At 42.9% G+C, this 20,308-nt stretch overlaps 2 protein-coding genes across 6 annotated transcripts in view; one reads left to right on the forward strand and one right to left on the reverse strand.

The window, feature by feature from the left end:
- GID8 (GID complex subunit 8 homolog) lies at positions 1-7,436 on the reverse strand. 3 transcript variants are annotated; one of them, XM_021553542.3, is made up of 5 exons: positions 7,361-7,436; positions 6,102-6,231; positions 4,748-4,944; positions 4,056-4,253; positions 1-3,718 (listed from the first exon to the last, which is right to left on the reverse strand). In XM_021553542.3, the coding sequence occupies exons 2-5, from the start codon at positions 6,217-6,219 to the stop codon at positions 3,545-3,547; spliced, it is 687 nt and encodes a 228-aa protein (XP_021409217.1). In that variant the 5' UTR covers positions 6,220-6,231; positions 7,361-7,436; the 3' UTR covers positions 1-3,544. The 3 variants fall into 3 exon arrangements, with proteins under 3 accessions (XP_021409217.1, XP_021409218.1, XP_085414366.1); XM_021553543.4 differs by lacking the exon at positions 7,361-7,436 and adding an exon at positions 6,866-7,114; XM_085558240.1 differs by lacking the exon at positions 7,361-7,436 and adding an exon at positions 6,704-6,820.
- Positions 7,437-7,530: 94 nt separating this feature from the next.
- DIDO1 (death inducer-obliterator 1) overlaps positions 7,531-20,308 on the forward strand; it is a 53,047-nt gene continuing 40,269 nt past the window's right edge. The window contains exons 1-2 of one of the 3 annotated variants that reach the window (XM_085558236.1): positions 7,531-7,986; positions 9,637-9,749. The gene's annotated coding sequence lies outside the window, so the exon portion shown is untranslated. Of the gene's footprint in view, positions 7,987-9,636; positions 9,750-12,321; positions 12,422-12,893; positions 13,030-20,308 lie in introns of those variants that run through there. The other 2 variants (XM_021553577.3, XM_085558238.1) reach the window with 2 other exon arrangements.

Consider the following 20,308-nt stretch of genomic DNA (forward strand, 5'->3'; position numbering starts at 1 on the left):
CAGGGATCCAACTCCATTTAATGAGCTTTGCAACCCACTTGGACACAAGGTGGTTTGAAATAAGTCGAACAACACTCAGCTAGTCAAGGATTTTTTTAAGTAATGCCTTTAAGCTTATACTCAAGCATACAAAGCATAAATATTACAAATTAAAAACAATAAAATCACCCTGGAATAATGTAGTGGCTTTTCCTGTATTTACAAGGAGTGGAAAGGAGGCAGAATTCTTTTCAATTTTTCTTTTAATGTGGGAGGAAGAAGCTGAAAGTGTTTCAATGAAATCATCTTAAAGAGAGAGAGATACTTCATCTGGCTTAAAGGTGTACATTTGCCTCTTCAAAAGTCTTGAGAGGAAATGCTTTACTCAAAATTTTGCTGTTCAGTTTCTGTGCAGCAGCCTCCGCTTTTCCAACTATATAAAATTAAATAGTTCAGTAAGTATTTGTCAAAGTATCACCACAACTTCATCTTCAGGAAAGTCTGTGAACCCCCACCCTTCCAAAACCCCTCCTTTGTACAACAGAAGCAGCCACAACTCAGCTTGGATTTGACAGGCAGAAACAAAACATGGGAACAGCAAAGACAGTTACAGTGAGGTGATGGCTTTGGGAAAAGGAGGGAGATTTGCAGCCTAATCAAAACACATTTGCTGTGCAGCCTTTCTGTGAGACAGGATATTTTACAATCCAGCTTCTCCACATCCATAGCATGAATGAAAAAATCTTATTTACTTTCACCAAAGGCAAGGCTGGGGGAGGATAAGTGCACCACCTTTAATAATCAGATCTGTCTGCCAACGTTGGGTTTGGAACAGTATCTTCTTACAGAAGTTATTTTCATATTGTTCTAAATTCAGTGGAACAAAATATGTATTTTTACACTAAAGCAAACTGATCAAAGTGGCTTTTAATAGTATTTGTTAAAGTGGTTATCTAACAAAAATGGGTTAACAAAAGCCCATTTATTAGTAGTCACCAAATAAGACACTTCTCATGCATATGACAAAAATTCATTTGTGTGCTGAGACATCTGTTTACTGTGTACAATATTTCCATAAATTATAATATGTTTCACAGCCCCTACCATTCAAGAATATTTCAAACAGATTATATATTATATTTGTATATGCAAACTATTTTATATACACTAATATAAAGATCCTTAGAAGTACCAATATCACTACCTTTATGCTTTCTCTAAAATGCATAGCTTTCGAGTATCTTCTTGCAGTTACCAAAAACTTTACAGATTAAAGCTGCTTATCAATGTGGCATGTTCATAAAAACAAAGTGAAATAGTTCTAGACTAATTTTATATTAAACCCCTTAAAAACGTGTTTATTTTTTAATGGAAAAAAACAACAAGCTAGTGGAAATTCAAGTAATCTATGCTCAATCATTGCCCAAATACTCTATGGAATTAAGGTAGCGTTCTAGGAGGACAGTGAACTTCTCACCCAGGGCTGTAATAATGCATTTCTCATGGAGAAAAATGCTCATCATGCCACAAAACCACACCACTTTCCACTTCACCCAGGAGAAGCTTTACAGGAGATTCAATAACACAAATGTCAGAACAGAGAGGAAAAGCCGATCAGTTCTACATGAAGAAATTAGAGCTATTCCAGTTTTGTTTCTGCAGTTTGTTATTAAACAGTTACATTAACCATACAGTTTCTCACAAACTAAGTGTTATACATGGTTTTCAGACATAACCGACTTCAAAAAAAAAAAAAAAAAGAGAAAGAAAAAACCCAAAACAACTAAACCCACAACTGTTAAAAGTTTGGTGTTAGAATAACCAGCCTGTGTGAAGGAAAGCCAGACTGCTGCTGTAGCTGGGGGGCTACTGATAGCATGTTTGTTATATATAAACTTGAAGACCTCCCTACCACAAATGCCTCAAACTGGAGAACAGAACAATCAGTAAGAAATGGGAACAAATGATTTTGTTACATCCATCATCTTGCTTAACCTTGGTGTTCTGCATCTCTCACAGCTGCTTAATGAACAATGGCTTCCCCCCCCCAAAATAGCTACACAAGTAAACAGTGTTCACAGTAATGCAATCAGTAACAAGTTTTGTTAGTTCCCCTAAGCCAGGTGTATCTGCAAAGCTTTATACAGTTTAATGCATTAAGTATTCCAGTAAAATTAAGTGAAAACTAAGTTTAATTCTACAGGGTAATACCTACCATACAAGACTAGATTATGTACAGTATGGGACTGGTGTGACAACTGCCAGTGTCTCATGATGTTAAACTGTTTCACTCATCAGCTTGCTCTGTGCTTGGCAAAACTTGATCTATAGACCTAAAAATCTAGAGATAGATTTGGCAAGATTAGTGCTTCCCACCACTGGGTATAAACCAGTGTGCAGTGCTGCAATCACTCGACCAGAATATCCCATACCCAGAAGATTATGATTTGTTGACTTGAAAGTCTGGACTTCACATTAAAACTATAGTTATAACTGGAGTGAGGACAGTCAGTAAACAAATACAGATGAGGATGAACTGCATCTCTTCAGAAAGGTATGGAAGAAGTGACAAAATGCAAATTTCTGGTTTTAGACAGCCCTGCTTTGCTTAGCTCAAGGCAGAAAAACAGCCCAAGTAGCTCTAAAACTACAATTCTTATTCAGCAAGCATGAAGGCAGATCCTGCACAAGATGATGCATCAGAGGCTTCAACAAGCATCTCTCCCCACCACTTGATTTCCTAACGTAAGTCTTTCAGCTTACAGACATCCAGTGGCCTTCAAAGCTGTAGCAGCCAACTGGAATTGCTGCAAATTTAACATAGGGGGAAAAAGGCCCCTCTTAAAAAAAACTTTCAAATGCCTCTGGGGCCGTTTTGGTCATTTGTGAATATTAAGAAAAAAACTATTTCCATCAATACTCCTCCTGAAAAGATGGGTCACTGATCCATTATGAACATAGCTCTCACCATATAAAGCACCAAGAAGTCAGAAACAAGGAAGGAAAAAAAAAAAACCCCAAAACAAAAGTCCTTAAATTATGATTTACAAGTTTGTACACTATTTCCTAAGCAAAAAGTTGACCTTACTGCAAAGTTTATAGATGAAAACTTGACCAGTAACTTTTAAGGGGAATGTATATCTGGCTATAACTTAAAGGTAGAAAATATTCACTGTTCTATATACACATTTCAAACAGGAGACAGTTAAACTGAACAGTTGCCATTATAACTCCATATTAACTCACTGGCCACTAAACTAGACATCAGCAGCCAATTAGAAAGCTTGAGTTCTGTACTTTTAAAAATGCTATTTTTCCTGTCCTGTTTAATAGTTTTTTTAAAAATGTATTATAGTGCATAGCCTAAGTCAGACTTCCAAAGAGATACAGCGCCTTTCAATGCAGTTTTTGCAGCATTTAAAAGGGACTTTTCCCCCTTCAAATTAGATGTTCATTGAAAAATCTGAATTGAGTGCTGTACTGTAGTAAAAATATTTCAGTCACAGACTGATATAAATGTATACTGTGCAGTACTAAGATTTTTTGATGTCCATCTGCACACATTTTACTTGGGCTCTTCAATCGTCCCCTTGCTGAGGTCTGTCATTTTGGGGTATTTCACTTTCTTCTGGTCCAGCTCATTCTGAGCCCACAGTAGTAGTTTCAGTAATTTTGCCAACTTGGGTGTTGATTCACGATTTTCATAGTCTAGAACAGCTTGATTAACCTCACTCCATACCTGGAAAAGAACAACTGGAGTTCAGTGATAGTTTTCATACAATTAACACTGTTAAAGTCACAAAGACACTGGGAAGTTCACACCTAGTGTGGTAATGCCTCAGAAATGGCCAGGACAGAGCTACACAGACTATTAGCCTGAAGAAAGCAAGAAAAGAGCCAAGCAGCTGAATACATTTGGAATATATTAACACCATTTAAAAAAATCTTGCTCAATAAACACTTCTGTTCTTTTGTGTATCACTATATAAGTTTTCTCTAAGCATTTCAAAAATATTTAGATTTTATTTTCATAACATACATATACAAGACATCAGTTCCCTTTGAGAAAGGACTACCTTCTGTCGCTGCATCATGTTCAGCAAGTCTCCAAATGGTGATTCTTCGGGATTATCAAAGGCAAGCAGAGCCAGCGTGCGCTCCATTTCTGTCAGGCATTCCCTGCTCTCCTCCCCTTGTTCTGCTAATTGGGTCTGAGCAAATTCCAGAGCTGCCTCTGTCTCACGCTGCCGAATCAGTTCAATCAAGTGCTGTTGCTACACACGAAAGACACAGCAATATTAGCCCAACAAATGAACAACTCTCCACTATTTCAAGCCTGGAAGATTGAGACACTGGTGTGTAATTTGAGACAAATACTAATCAGTAATTTGACAGTTTGAGGTCAGTTCTCAATGTGTGAGACAAGGAGCAGCAACTTGGCTGCAAAATCTACTGAAAAAGGGAACTTGGTGTTTTTGAGTAACAGGGTTTGAGAAGATGGGTTATTAAAGGAATTCAGACCAACAGCAACTGGAAGCTGGTAATTCACAGGTCACTGCTGCTGTTACAAGTTTTCATATTAGTAACTGTACGTGGTGGCTCCTGCACCATGCCACAAAGTTTCCCACTGCTACCAAAAAATGCCAAGAACACCCACAAGTGCATCCATGCTGAGTTACAAACGTACCAACATAACCTGAATTTCTTCACTACCCCATTCTCTCAGCAAACTCTAAGACAAAGATAAAAGTCTGCCACCTGTCCTCACCTGTAAATGAAAGTAGAGATATCTGTTGGTATCCAGCAGCTCTGGATGGAGGCTGTTTATCAATGCAATGGCTTCCTGGATCTGCCCTTTCAAGATCATCTCACGGATTTTTATTCTTTCATCCAGAGTCTCTAAATCCACACTGGGTTCAATTCCAGACTCCATCCGAAATTTCTCTGCTGCTTCTTTAAAGCCCTCTGAAATAGGAACATTTTACCCATAGAATGTATCGCATGAAACACTTTAGAAGAAAACCTATCAGCTGAAATGAAAGTATTTGAATGTTGCTTGTGCAATTTGGGGGTTTAAAGATTAACCCAAAACTGTGAAAAATCCTTCTCTATATAAGAAGTAATTTATCCAAAAGGCACCTTAGAATAAATGCTTAATTAATTCTGAACTCATGTATGCTCACTCTCCAGGAAAGCAACTTGTAGTCCAATACCTGTTAACATGGAAGCCTGTTTTATACTTAAATAAAGCACTGTGCTTATTGCAAAATGAGATTGTGAAAGTCACATTTTCAAATGGGTGGTTTTGCTTCACCCTCCAGCCCCAGATCTGTTTACACAGATCCAGCAGCTTTTCTGAGAAGATGGACAAGAAGATACAATTTTGCTTTCTTGTGTAGTATTTAAGGTTACAACAGCTCTTTTAAATTCCAGGTCTTGTGTTCACAGACACAAAACTGATCTACACCAGCCACTAAGATGCTCTTCCTTCAATCCAGAGGCTTCACCTACGCTCAGTGTAAACAGGGGTGTAGATGGATACAAACACCTCCGCCCTAGCACAGCTTCCTGGGATGGCATGCACCTAATTACTAGCAACAATTCTTGAGAAGTTTGGGCTGTTCCTAGTATAAAGCCAGGCCACATGCTGAAGGGGTTAATATTCTGGTCTCAAATTATTTTGACAACAGCACCCTTCCAGAGTTTATCTTTCTGCCCAGTTAAAAACTTGCTTCTGATAGTTGTTCTTGCAGCTTTCAGACTGTTATTTAACAACAGCAACTTATCTTGAGCTGCTTCAATGGCACAAAAAAGGACATCACAGAGAAGCAGGTCATGTTTACAGCACTGCAGAAAACACTTTGTTTTCTCTATACTTTAGCAGAAGAGTTCAGGCTCATAAATGTCATCTGTATTCCATGAGAACTGCTCAGTCTCTGATTTTTTGTCAGTCTGCAGCTAAGAGAACACCAGAGCAGTCAGGCTTTGCTAAGAGAAGCCAACAGCAATGACAAAGTTCTCCCAGCCCTTAATTCCACTCCATCCAGTTCCATATTCTACCCCAAACTGATCAAGTATCTGACACATACGAAGAGCCTCCAGGCATTGCCAGCTGCTTTTACCTGTGACAAGGTAGTTCATGATAAGGCGGTTCATGTCTGCTCTCTGGATATGTAAGTTATTAAGCTTTTCCATCCATTCATCTTTCGTGATTTCATCAGGTTTTTCTGCATAACTCATCCTGGACTCCAACTACAAAAGAAAAGCATCTCGTTTAACATAATTCAGTAAGAGGTTTAATGTGTGTAAGAATTGTGTTACTGCCATCTTTAGAACTGTCTCTGAGCTCTTTTAAATAAATAATCCAAAACTGACCCTTTTATCTTAAACCAGAGTTTTGTATTTTTTTCCTCATCATTCCTGTACTCTCCCATATCTATTTGCCAGGCTCTAAAGCTGCTTCCAGAAATCTCAGAATAAAAAAAATCAAATACCATCTTTTTTTACTTACTCTTAAATCCACTCTATAAAATTTCTAAAATTTACACAGGACATGCAGCATCACAGTGAGAAACCAGCGAATCAGAATTTGACAGCCAGCCAGAAAGACTGTGACAAACACTTATAGCAATGCCTACATAAACAATATCTGCTTTAAATCTTCACCAAAACTTCAGACCGCTGCCTATATTGCACAGCTACAAAACTGTCCATGATATCTTACCCAGTGTACAACTCAAAGCTTTACACCAGCTCAGCTTCGCTGCCGCCGAAAGTTCTCCTGTCAGCGCTACTAAAACGCTATTTCCACTATTTTTCTAGACAATATTTCTGTTCAGATTGGCACGCAAAGCATTTTACCAAAGCCGCATTTAGTGATTTCTACCTCCAAGTCACGACCACCGGGGCAGCGAGAGGGGAGGCAAGGCGGCCACAACACCAGCAACAGGCGCCGCCAGCCCGGTCAGACAATACGAGCGGCGGCGCGACTCCTTCGCCAGCGCTTCCAACAGGTTCTCCCCTCTGCAACCCGCGGCCGGAGCCGCCCCGCACCCGGCAACTCCGACAGCGCGAGCACGACCTGCCCGGGCCCCGATCGCTCCCGGCCCCGCGTTCCGCCGCGCGGGGGGAGCGGGGCCCGCACCGCCCCGCGCTGCTGCTGCGGCCCGGCCCGGCTCGCCGGGGACCCGGCTTCCCCCGGCGCGGCCCTGCGCGGGCCACAGGCGCGCTGGGCCACGGCAGCGCTTGGGCCCCGCTCGCCACAGGCCCGGCGCCGCCGCTGCAGCCGCGGCGGGCGGGCGAGCGGCGGGCCCGGCTCAGGGTGAGGGCCCCGCTCCCGCCGCGCCCCGAGGCCGGCGCGGCCCGCCCGCCGCCATCTTACCGCGCGCGCCCGGGGCCGCTCCGACGCACGAACGCGGGGCCTCCGCCGCCTCCGCCGGGCCGCCGCCGCGCGGGTCTCGCGAGAGCGGCGCTCGCGGCCAATCAGCGCGCGGGGAGCGGGCGAGAACACGCGACCGCCGAGCGGAGCCGGGGCGGCGCGGGGGCGGCCATGGGGCGCTGAGGGGCGCGCCCGCCTCCTCCTCCTGCCCCTCCTGCCCTGCACGGAGCGCCGGCCCCGCCGCGAGCAGCCGGGCAGAGGCTGATCCCAGCCGTGCTCGGCGCGAGGGGCGCAGGAACCGTCCTGTGAGGCGGCGGCGGCTGGTGCGCGGTCCCAGCAGCGGTTGTGGGGAGCGGCCGTGGGAGCCGCGGCCCCGCCGCCTGCCAGGGAAACGGGCTGGGCACAGCTGCGGTATCCCTGCGCAGCCCCCACGTGTGGCGGACGGCGGGGCCGGGAGCCGGCCTGGCCGAGGATTGATTGATGGTCTCTGCCAAAACGCGCAGTGCCTGCTGAGGCGTTGATGAACCCGCGCCGGGGTTTGTGGGTCACTGCAGAAAAAGCAGGAAAATGTTGCCAAAATAGTTTCTTTCACCGGGTGAACAAGAAGCCAATCCACACACAGAGTCGAGGTATTTGATTTATTTACAGTTCTGCGTAGAAACGGGTGCTGGGTGGCAAATACACAGAGCCGGCACGCCAACTATCAAAATTTCTTACTATTTATACATTTTAGCAAATGAATTGGTGTTCATTGGCTACCAGTTGGTTAATCCGCATGCTCAGTCTGGTGTTTCGGATCCATCAGTGGTCACGATCTGCCCCTGCCCTAATTACCTTTAACCCAGTTGGAGCTGATTTCAGAACAATTGCTGAATTGGCTTTATTAGTATCTTCCTTATCTTGGAGTTCTGTCAGGTGGCCTTGTGGCCCATGAATTCTGCATTCTTTGTGTCCACTATCATTGGTCCATCCTTCTTACCAAGCTTTGTTAACTTCCCCAAAACTTCAAAGAACATCCTCCCTTCAGAAAATTTTACATATTCCACACTTTACAACAAAACCTCAATTTATACATTTAAAGGGAAAACAGGTTTAAAATGTACACTTGTCTGTGTGAAATGATACTCCTCAGAAAAATGTAATTTCACTCACACAAATGGGGAATATGGACACAGTTGTACACTTTTCACTCTTGATTTTGTAACTGCAATAAACCCCAGGCTCCAAAATTCATTTTCATTACAGTTATGCTTATGTTAAAACAGAGAAAAGCCCACGATGTAATAAATAATCAGGATAATAGAATATCCTGAGTTGGAAGAGACACACAAAGAACAAAGTCTTAAGTCCTGATTCTATGCAGAATATCACAGCCAGCTGCATTTCATCAGGAACCACAGTGGTAGGAAAAGGAAGAATAGCTTTAAACTGATAGAGGGCAGGGATACCTTCCACTGGACAAGGTTCCTCCGAGCCCAATCCAGCCTGGCCTGGAGCACCACCAGGGATGGAAATCCTGATCCATGCCTTTTTTATTTCCCTACTAATGCTCTGAATGCAATGAAAATTCTGCATGTTTGGGTAATTGAGCAGTGCCTTGAGCAACAAATGATACATATTTTATACTCTAGGAAGATCCCCTGCTGTGCAACAATGCAGGGGAAAAGGTTTCCTACATCATTCTGTCTTTTAGCACCAAACACTGATTTCTGTTAAAAACCTTCCTAATTCTCTCAAAAGTTGGAAAAAACCCATTGTTTTATTGCTCACGGCAAACCTTGTAGGTTTGACTCCTTTGACTCCTAAGTTGTATTAAAATGCACAACTACTTTGCTCTTGGGAAATTCTCCCAAAATACAGTTTCCATATGTCACAGTTCTACAAGAATCTTACTGTGATGAGGGCAGTAATAACATGGAAAGTTGGATTTTGAGGGGGCAAGATGACAAAATTGAGATTAAAAGAAACCTATAATAACTGTAAGTGCAGTTTATAGATTTTTAGCATTAATTAGAATTTGTTAAATCCTCATTTCAAAGTGGTGTTTTGATGGCTAATATTTGGAGTTGTGCAGTGAATCCCAAACCAAAGTCACTAATTCCAGGAGAAGTCACAAAAATGCTTGTATTGAAGGGAAGGAATTTACCTAGAATTGGAGAGGGGGAAAATTCTGCAAGTTTGTGTCAGCTGGTTAAGAAGGGGGTTATTTTATGTAAACATGATGAACCCTCATTAAAGTATTTCTCTGTGCTCATCCAGTCTTTTTGGAAAATCTCCAGGAGCCTTGGAGAATCAAGAATCCTGAAGAAACCTTACCTTGACTCCTGACATGTCTGTTTTGAGATGTGCAGAGCTCTGAGGACAGAGGCCTTTTTCCACTAAAAGAAAAAAGGTAAAGTTGGAGCTCAGCCAATCGAAATTAGTCTATTCTGACTTAAATGTATTAATTATCTGTTAAATACAACAAAATCACCAGAGACTGAGGAGGAAAAAAAGACTTGTTTGCTGTCATCCATGCTCCTTTCATGGGTTAACTCTCATCTGCAGTTTTTCCTGCAACTGGCTCACTCAGAGGAATCAGTGATAGAGAACTGAGGGAAGGAATGAACATAAAATAAGTGTGGTATTTATATTTAAGGGTCGTGCATCTTCAAACAGTGATTAAGGGAAAGGGGGGTGAGAAGTGACATCCCAGATCTGGGGACATGGTGCCACACAACAGTGATGTCTTGTCACAAGGTTTTATGGGTCACATGTAACAACCCTTGTGTGAGACACAACAAATATAAGCGAGGCCAATTTTAGAAACCCAAAGATAAAAAGATAAAACAAAACATTAATTAGGGAAACTGAAAGCATAAATAAGATGTGTTAGCTGCAAAGCCAGTGCACTGACCATCCAAAGGTTTTGGAAGAAAGTGGAAAGAAGTTTTAAGGAGAGTTAGTGCTCAGGGATTTGTAGGTATCTCAGAATAAGCTTCTCTGGTGTCTGAGCAGTGACAGCTAAAGTGATTATTAGACTGTTTTAGAAGCTGATTGATGGTTATTAATCCCTTCTAGGATTTCCTAGCAGAGTTTTCATTTCAAACAGTTACAAATTACCATCATGTTACAGGAGAGAAAGCCTAAAGTGAAAAAAAAACCCTCACATTATAACAAAAAAAAAAAAAAAAATCCTTCTGTTGCTTTGCTGACAAGATGATGTAGATTCAGACCAGTAACCCTGGAGTAAATTTCCCAAATTACAAGAAATTAGGCTGTAAAAGGAAAATAATTAGGAAGACATCAAGGCAGGAAAAGAACTGAGGTGCTGCTGATGAAGGTGACACATGTTTAGTCAGCAAAGGTAGATCCTGTGACTGGCTTTAACACAAAGGTGTAGAGGTTTTGTGGTTTCAAGTGTAGTGTGCTCATGTGGTGCTCACTGCGCGTGCAGATTGCATCACCACTACGTTGAAGCGGTGTAAGCCTCTTACTAAATGTGTGTAAGAGGATTTTAATACCTGTTTCACTGCAGGATTCCTTGTGGCAGGTATCCCCCATTCCCTGCTGCTGTTGAATTCCTTGTTTTGTGTGTTCCCTCTCTGTTGGTGTGTAATTCCTGGGTTTGAGCACTCCCTAGATGCTAAATTTATCCATTAAAAGCATGTTACTAGCTTTTCCCAGAGCATAAATCACAGTGCAGATTGATCTACCAAACCCTAAGGTATTTTCCCTCCATGTGATTTCATTTATTGCAGCTTTGTAGCTGCAGAACAAAATCTGAATTCCTGCTTGCCCATAATTGTGGTGTTTTGTACTTTTGCACAGGAATCTGTTGTGGCTTTTTACCTCTTGGTATTCCTAGGTGAAGTATTAAAACTGCCCAGTTCTACAGCTAGAGAAAGAGGCTGACTATGCTAGCAGCAGGTTTTCCAACATTATCCTGAGCTTTTGCCACCAGAAGTGTCATGAATAGACTCCTAAAAGATGTAATCAAATTACTTGACAGAATCCTGTAATTCTGTAGAATTATTTCTAGGTGGGTTTTTTTTTTCCCCCTCATGTTTTCATTCCTTAATCTCAGTAAACACTGTATCTATCTGGAATCCACCTGAAACCTGTGTTATCAACCCATGAGGAAAAATGTGCAGGATCAGGGTAATCAAAGAGCCAAACCTTACACCTCCAGCTTTCTAAAGGCTCTTCAGGTGCCCAGGTCAGGAGTCTGGTGTTGGGGGTGCTCTGCAACCCTTGGGATCCCTCAGTGTCTGTCATAAGTAGGTATTTCTGGGTGCCAATGTCCCAGAAAGCAACAGAAGGAATTCCACACGTAAATTGAAATTAACTCCTTGTAGCTATTTGTAGAAACTTGGATCCTGCATTGGTTTTTTAGTAGCTTAATCATTGACCAAGGATGTTTCCTGTGGAGGCTCCATGTGTTGGATGGGCAGATGCAGAGAACATTCCACTCTTAGCACTCCGAACTTGGAGTCAGAGGAAGGCATTACAGCAGCTATTTGCCAAACAGTGTGAGTAGAACAGAAAAAGCATCCAAGTCCCAGTGGAATGCGCACAGGTGGGGAGCACAGCTGCTGTGAGCAGGTGGCTGTGCAGCAGCAGCCTGGCTCCGCTGCCCGTCCACCCTCACGAATCATGGCTAAAGCTGCCGTTCCCGGGACCAGCCCGGGTTCGCGAGCGGAGAAACGGGAGCGGGCCTGAGGGGGCCCGGAGGGGCGCGGGGAGTGAGCGCAGAACGGGCAGAGGCGCCGCGCCGTGCAAGCAGGAGCCGCCACGGCCCTGAGGGCTCCGTGGGGAGCGGAGCGGCCGCCCGGGCGCTGAGGGCGCTGAGGGCGCTGAGGGGCGGGGCCGCCGCCGCCGCTCTCCCGCGCAGCGGCCGCCGGGTGCTCCGGGAGGCGCGCGCCGAGGGCGGCGCTCTGGCCCCGCCGCCGCCATCTCGGTGTCGATGGTGGCGGGGGCGGGGCGGGCCCGCCCAGCGCTGCCGCGGAGCGAGGAGGAAATGGCGGCGCGGCGCGGCTGAGACCTTTGGCGGCCGCGGCCAGAAGCTCCCCTTCCCTGCTCGCGGTGAGTGCGGGAGGCGGGTGGGGGAGCACCGGGGCGGGAGGAGAGTGGGAGCGGGGCCGCCGCTGCGGCGGGGAGGCCGCGGGACAAGGCGGCCCGGCCGCCTTTGGGCTCGCTATAAAATGGAGGCGGGCGGGCGGCCGGAGTGGCTCGGGGGTGGGGGGGGTTCCCCGGGGAGCAGCGGGGCGCGGGCACGGCACGGTCCGGCCCGGTCCGGAGGAGGCGGCGGCGGCGTGCGGGGCCTCGGAGGAAGCCTTTGGCTCTCGCCGCGGCGGGGCGGAGAGGAACGGCCGCTCCCGGGCGGAGCGGGCTGAAGGCGGCTCCTCCATCTTGGGGGGAAGGAGAGGCGAGGAGCGGCCGGGCGTGCTCGGAGCCCGGCGCCGTCAAGGCCAAGCTGACGCCGGGAAGCTGCTTCGTGACGGCACCAGCGACTGCACCGCCGGCCCCGCGCCCGCGCCGGGGGTGGCTGGGGCGGGGCAGCGCCCGGGGCGCCCAGAAACCCAACCGAGCCCAGCCGGAGCCGTGCCGGGGCTGCGGCGGGCGGGACTGCAACTTCCCCGCCTCGGAGAGCTCTTGGTTTTCTCTGGGCAAAGGAGGGGATCTCCTCACTGGTGAGTTCAGCACGAGGAGTCGAACTTAATCATGATCTGCGTATTTTGTAGGGAGAAAAAACCGAATATTTATACAGTAGGAATTTTTGGTCGGTTTAAAATATTTAATAAATTCCTTGTCGATTTCCTATCCTTGGCACTAATGTATTGAAATGTTACTAATGTATTTAAATGCTGTCTCTTGGAGGTGGTGATAATTTGGAGCTGTTTGTTTGGCTTGCAAAAAAAAAAATTACTTGGTGGCGACCAAATTTTATTTCATACAGTTAAATAGTTAATACCTCCAAGCAACGGCTTATGTTTTAGTTGTGGTTATGAAAATGCTACTACCTTAACTTGTCCTTTTTAACTTAGAAAGAATGTTATCATCTCAAAACGTGTTATAAAATGAATGTGTATTATGCTTGCCCTGCAGTTTTAATCTCCAAAATTTTGAAACAGTGTAACCTGCTCTTTTTCTTGCGTGGGCTTTCATGGATTTTCGTTCCAGGAATTTCACAGAGAAAAAAAAAAAAAACAATTCCTTTTATTTAACTCGGAAGAATATATATAACATTCCTAATTTCCTGGGTTTTCCGCTTAGTTTTCCCCTGGATTATAGAGTTCACATTTTTTTCAGAAATAGCTCTTTTGAATACTTAGTAATCACAGTCGTGTTAAACTAAATTCTTTGGCAGGTAATATTAAACTATATTTTGCTTTATTTTATAACTTTTTCCACTGTATGTCTTTTATTTTGTGTATTTTCCTCAGTTTTAAGGGGTAATTCGAATTAGTTTAGCTTTAATTGTGCTACTTCTCCAAACAAAATTTGCTAGCTGCTAAAGCAATTTAATTGTAGGTCAGTGAAAAATGATGTGTAGTTACTTTCCAAGTGTACCATGTCCTATGTTAATTGTAGTAGATATTCTGGGTTGTGCTCCACTTTTATGTGTGCCAGCTGCTTGTTATCATTCCTTGACATTTAGAACTTTCTATAGGAATAAATATAGAAGTCAGCTTAAAATAGCTTTTCAGTTAGGTTTTAATATTTTTTCCCTTGACAGTTCCAGAAGCATGTCACACATAAATGTGTTTTAAAGCACTGGTGTGAAAGACTAAAGGCCCATGTTGGCCTTCAGCCTCCTTTGAGACCGCTTGACTCCAGTGATTAGAAAATCAAATAATTTGTGTTTTCAAGACCAGCGTTTAGATAACTTTTAACAAAGTTTTTGGGTTGTTTCTTTAAGGGGTATTTTCTTTTGGTATGCAAATGAAAGTTTTGCTACGTTGCAAATATATATACAGTGCAAAAATACCTGCAGTTTTTAAAATTGTTGAAATATAAAATCATAATATAAACTAATGTCTATTCACACATGATTTAGAGGGTGTTTTTGTATAATTAAAAGATGGATTTTGAATTAAAAAACCAAATAACACCAAAACCTTGAAACTCCTCAACGCAATGCAAATAGAACAGAATCTAGGTTAGTAGATAAAATAGAATAAATATTTTTTCAGTGTCTAGTGGACTCACAGAAGCCAGTGTTTGTTCTGCTTAATCCAGCTTTACTACTGAGATTTTTCTGGCAGTTGATCACGTTACTTGTTTCTGGTTTAAGATAGTAATTGACTTTACAGTTGTAACGTAAGGACTGTGGGATTTTAATTCTGTGCAGCCTGAAACTTTAAGCTGGAGGTATTAGTGGGAAGAGGAAGAGCAAGGATTAAAGGGGTTGGGCTGAGAGTTATAAAACCGAACTGATGGAAGTAGGAGCAGGGCCTGGGCTGGGTGAGAGTAACATTAGATGGCTTTACTTGATAGAACTGGTGTCTTTGCACCAGTTTTGTTCTCTGGTGCACTTTCTGCTTTGTGTCTCTTGTGCCACAAGTAGTAGAGCAGTGGTAGGAGATACAAGAAGATTTTAATAAGAGTAAGGTTTCCCCAGTTTATGCAAGAGCTTATTCCTGCTGGTGTGTGCAGTCAGGCCTGAGTGCTCAGCTCCCAGTTAATGCTGGGAAGTTTTTATCTAAGGCAGCTTCTGAAATAAGCAGATATTTGACAGGTGTTATTGATGGTGGTCTCAAGAGCACTGAAAGACTGTGAGGTTACAATGCTTAAATTTCTAATTAGGCAGCTCAAACACACATATTAAATTAGCATTATGCCTGTTCTCCCAGTAAATTCTAACCAAAACTGGAAACTCAACTGTGTTTACTGCATCCTTAATAACATAATCAGTATGCTGTAATTACCATGTTTCACCAAATTTGGAAAAAGTTAATTTCTGTTTATTTCATTTAATGAAGCTGTTTTGATGAAATAAGAATTAAAAATGATAGCTAGTTTCAGAGGTTACATTTTAACTCACTTTTTACAGCTGAAATAAGGGAAAAAATTTTATAACCACGTTAGTTTTTTTTCAACAGCTGCACTGGTATGATCAGAAATGATAGATTATTTAAAGATAAACAAACTGTGGGATTGTGAAAAATTAAACTTTAAGATTCTCTGATTTAGCTGTTGAACTTACAACTGAAAGTTTCTAACGGCCCTGATAAAGAACTAATTTCCCTGGTGCCCCGGTGGAGGAATGCCAGAGGGTGCAAATTGCCTTCCCTAAGCAATGTTTCCTGGACAGTTGCCAAAGATATCAAGTTCAGTTGCAGAAATTGAACATTAAGCAAATATATAGTATATATTTGCAAAATATTTTTGTTCAAGATGATGGAAAAGGAGTGCTAAAGATCCTGTATATTGAGTGATACCCCAGCAGTGTTTGTAATTGATACTTCTGTTGACTAAACTTTCAACTATGACTTATAAAACTGGCTTTTGCTGGAGCCTTTAAGAAGGTTTCTTGTTAAGTGATGATTGTGCTTGGGCTTTTAATCTAAGCATTTGACCACCTAAAGTTGTGTTTATTGATTCTTAATCTGTATAAAAGAGAAAAAAATCCTAAATAGTAGAGCTCTCTATGCTGCTTTGATTGTACTCACAGCTTTCCTTAATGGGCAAAATCTTTTTGTTACCTGATTTTTGCACTTGCTGTTCAGACCCTGAAAGCAGAAGTAAACCTGATAAAACCTCAATTTTTTGGGGGCTAAATTTTCGTTGTTAGGATGAGTATGGAATTATTTTACTCAGAAGAATATGAGTAAAGGCTTCAGAAGGTGTTGTAGGAGTAGTGAAATGCCAAATGTCAGTCAGTTACTAAGTCAGTATCTGCCTAGGTTACCCATGGAGCTCTGACTAGAAAATAAAAATGACATGTATGTAATACTTTACTTCCCTCTTAAAATTAATGTTTTCATAAGTGCCAAAAGCACTGCAGTCAATATGAATTTTGTTTCCCAAACACAGTTAAGAGCTTACAGCTTGCAGGATGTGCACAGTGTAAGTGCCTTGTATTAGTAGGGGTTACGAAGTTCATCAGTGCTGTTGTCACAGTTCTGTCCCCAGCTGCTGACACAGAGCTGAGCTGGCAAAGCTTCTCCTGCCTACACACCTACCTTGGAATCTTTGCCAATGTGACTTCTTTTCCCAAGGAATTTGATTGAGCTTTCCAAGTCTTTTTTTCCCCCCCCTGAGATGAACTGCTTGGAGGGGCCTGGCATAGAGCTGAGGTTCTGTGTGCAGCTGCACTGAGAGCCCCCTGCACAGGATGGTGCTCCTGTGGCCCACTCTGCAAACTGCACAGACAGGTAAAAGTACAGTTTTGCAGATGTCATTGCAGCAGTGGGAGGCACTTGTGCCAACGCAGCTCTGTTGATTATGGGTTGCAGCCCTTAACGTTCCTGACTTGTGCAGCTGTGACAGGCAACATCTGTAGTACAGATAGGATCTAATATTAAATTAAATCTTCCTGTTTGCCAGATATCTGATGGGCTGGCTGCTAAAAAGCCTTAAGTATTTCTATGAGAAATTCTTCAGCTGAATTTAACTTTGAGAACCTCAATCTGGCTCAAATAAGTTCTTTTTGCTACTTGCCCAGAATAAAATGCCTTTAATGCCTGGTGCCATTCTCATTCTGTGCATGACCTACCCATCCCTTCTTCCCATGACTGCTTGGGTCCTGTGTGCTGCCATCTGAATTAAGCGGGTTTTAACCTGAAAGACATCAAAATAAACTTCAGTGTGTGTGTGTTTTGCTTGGCATAAACCAGGGAGCTGCTCTGTGGTTTTGCTTGGTGCAGTTCTGTTGTTCTGTGGAGTCCCTCGTTGTCTTTGCTCTCTGTGTGCTGCTGGGCGCAGTCTGTGTGTGCTGCTGATCTGATAATCTGCTGCTCTGCACACACATTAAATTCCTCACTTCCAGGAGGGTCCCACATTCCCTGCAAACACGCAGGACTGCTGACCTGTGTGAGCACAGGTTTCCATCCTGTGAGGCACTGGCCCTCCTATAAGGCTTATGTAAGGTAAGTGAGCAGCCTGACATCAACCATGGAAAGCCTGAAGGTGTTGTAGTTTCAGACACAGCAGAGAGGGTTTATAATGCGTGACTAAAGACATATTAATTTGGAAATGTTAATGTCTTTATTATTGCAAGTAGCTTGTTCATTTAGTCTCTCTATCTTGTTATTAAGGGAAGCTATTTCTTCTTGGAATTAATACATTGCTTTGTGTTTTAAAAAGTAAGCTGTTCATTTGGTTTGCTATAATGTTTGTTTTAAAGTTCAACTATTATTTTCTGCCTTTGAAAAGTATTGATCTTGTGAAATTTATAAATGTATTGTCTAATTTTTCATGATGGAAAAATCTAGGAGATTGAAAACTTGTTTCTGCATCTTTGAAAATGTCAAAAATAGTTAATATTTGTTTACATTTTAAATCTCACTAGCTGATTGTCATCAGCACTGTGTGTTGGTATGTGGTATCATGTGAATGTGCACTTAATAGGCTTTCCTGTACCAAGGCAGGACGAGTGTTCATACCATGAATATCTGAAAGAATTCTTCAGCACCAAACTTAGAAAAGGCAGAAAGTCTGCAGTCCACAAAGCTACACTGAAATCTCCTGAGTGTCCTGGGTGCACAGAGGTGGTAGGGATGGGCACTCCTGAATAATTCATGGCACCACATCACTACACCTCATCCGCTGCCTTCAAAGGTTTCTTGAAAAAAACCTCAGGGAGATTGAGGAAGAGGATCTCAACAGATCCACAAACCTCTGGGTTAATTATGCTTTCTCTGTTCATCTCACTGCATTGATGTGCTCAAGTGTCCTTGGTGAGCTTTGCCCTCCTGTGGTGTTGGTACCATGAACACCCTTTCTTTCCACCACCTTCAAAGGGTGCAGATCCTTCATCCTCTGGTTCAGCCATATCTGTCTTGGGACAGCCTGGTCTCCCAAACCGGTCAGTTCTTTTCCATTACTTTTGGCAGAAACCCTATGGGATATTCCCCAACACTGAAAAAGGAAGCTGTACAAGGAGTAGAACCTCTCTGTATTTGGAGATGGGGAGGTGAGGGCACAAGCAGCAGGTCTGAGTAGACTGAGCTGTGGTGTGAGTCTGGACTGTAGGTATCCATGGTGCCATCCCTGACAAATCATTACCCTGCCATGCTCTGTACATCAGACATCGAAATACTGTCCTGATACTAAAAGCTACCGTAAAACTAGACCTTGGTGATACCTTGTCTTAATTTGGCTGTAAAGAACTTTTCCTGCTGGCCTAGAATGACTACTGCTTCCTGCAGCGTTTAAGAAGAGCACAGGTTTCTTGTGTGAGGCTGGGTTGTTCCTGAGGAGCATGGCTGTGTTACTGCTCAGTCTACATCTTGCAAATGTAAAAGCTTGTTAATTTTTTCAAATGGGAGTAATACATTGACTCGAGAATAGGAAGAAATGAACTGCCACTTTTAAGTTGTTAGTATTGTAGGTAGAGAAGGTGTAGTCTTGGAATTAATTTAGTATGTTTAATGATAGCCAGCAAAGCACATAGAGATAAGTGTTACAGGTTTTGTAGTGTTATTTCTCTTTGGTTTTATTCTTTTAGGTCTAAATATAAACATTTAAATGCTGTGATTCTATGCAAACTTGTTTTTTAACATGATATTTCAAGTGTAAACTTCTGGCATAAAATTCTTGTGTTTACCAGGAATGTCTGGACGTTTGACCTTGAGCTGCAGCTTGGCTATAGCAGTCAAGCAGTGATATAATAATTTATTTGGAGTGCAGGGGAGGAATTAAGGCCACAGTTTTTGTGTCTCACGATATCCAGCCTTAAGCTTTAGGACTGTCACCTCTCATTCTTCAGCTCACATTGCCTCTCTTTGTCACAAAGTCCATCTCAAAACTGTTTGCAAGACGTTTTCCTTCATAAGATACTTAAGTTAGCGAGCAGTGGATATGTTTCACATGAAGATAAAAGACTGGCTGCACTGTGGAATCCGATTTTCTGTTGCTTTCCATGCTAGTAGAGTATCTGTCCTTGCATCTGTCATGACTGAGCAGGCAGAGGGAGCATGTCCAGAGCCAGGGCAGAAGCTGTTTCTGCTGTTCTTGGGGGTCACTGAATGGCACTTGTCCCTGCTCTCACTGGAACCGCTTGTTCCTGTACAAAGTAGGTGATGCCCTACTGGCATCCACACGGTTGCTTTTGGAGTGTTTGTTGATACAGGGGATTAATTTTGCTGCTGCTTAGCAGAAAGTGCAGATTTCCCAGCTGTCATCTTTGCCAAAAAGGGATGCAGAATAATTTTCAATGGGATCAATCTTCTGAGTAGGAGTGCATCAGCTGAGCCATGCCAACATTTATTTGCATCAGAAATTAAATCCTTATATGAGTTCTCACAGTGTTTTGGTTTTGCTCATGTGATTATATTTGCTGATTAGAAATTTTTAACACTTAAAGGAGGCTATCATAGGCCAAACCCATTAACTCTTTTACAGAGAATAAAATGAGAAGATAGTGGAAATTTGGACTGAAATCACTGTTTTATCATTCTGGAAAGGATGTTTTCTGTCCTGTTTGTAGCATTCTACAATTTCTTTGGTATTTAAGAAACAAGACTCAGATATCATTGTTTCAGCCAAGTACTTTGCATATGAGGCAAATTCTAAAGAAACCTGTAGAAAAATACATCTAAAAGCCAGGTACAAGTCATTCTAACTGAAACTAGTATCTTATATACTGGGACAATCTGGATTTCTATTAGGACATGGACATGAAATTGCTCACTGATGAATGATACCTGCTTTGAAAACCTAGCTGGTGTAAAATTGTGGTTTGGCTTTCCTTGCAGATGCAAAGAGTGTCTTCTCACCAACCCTCATGTTCAGAACTTTACACTG

Source organism: Lonchura striata, chromosome 20 (assembly GCF_050655825.1).
Source record: "Lonchura striata isolate lonStrDom1 chromosome 20, ASM5065582v1, whole genome shotgun sequence".
Taxonomy (NCBI): domain Eukaryota; kingdom Metazoa; phylum Chordata; class Aves; order Passeriformes; family Estrildidae; genus Lonchura; species Lonchura striata.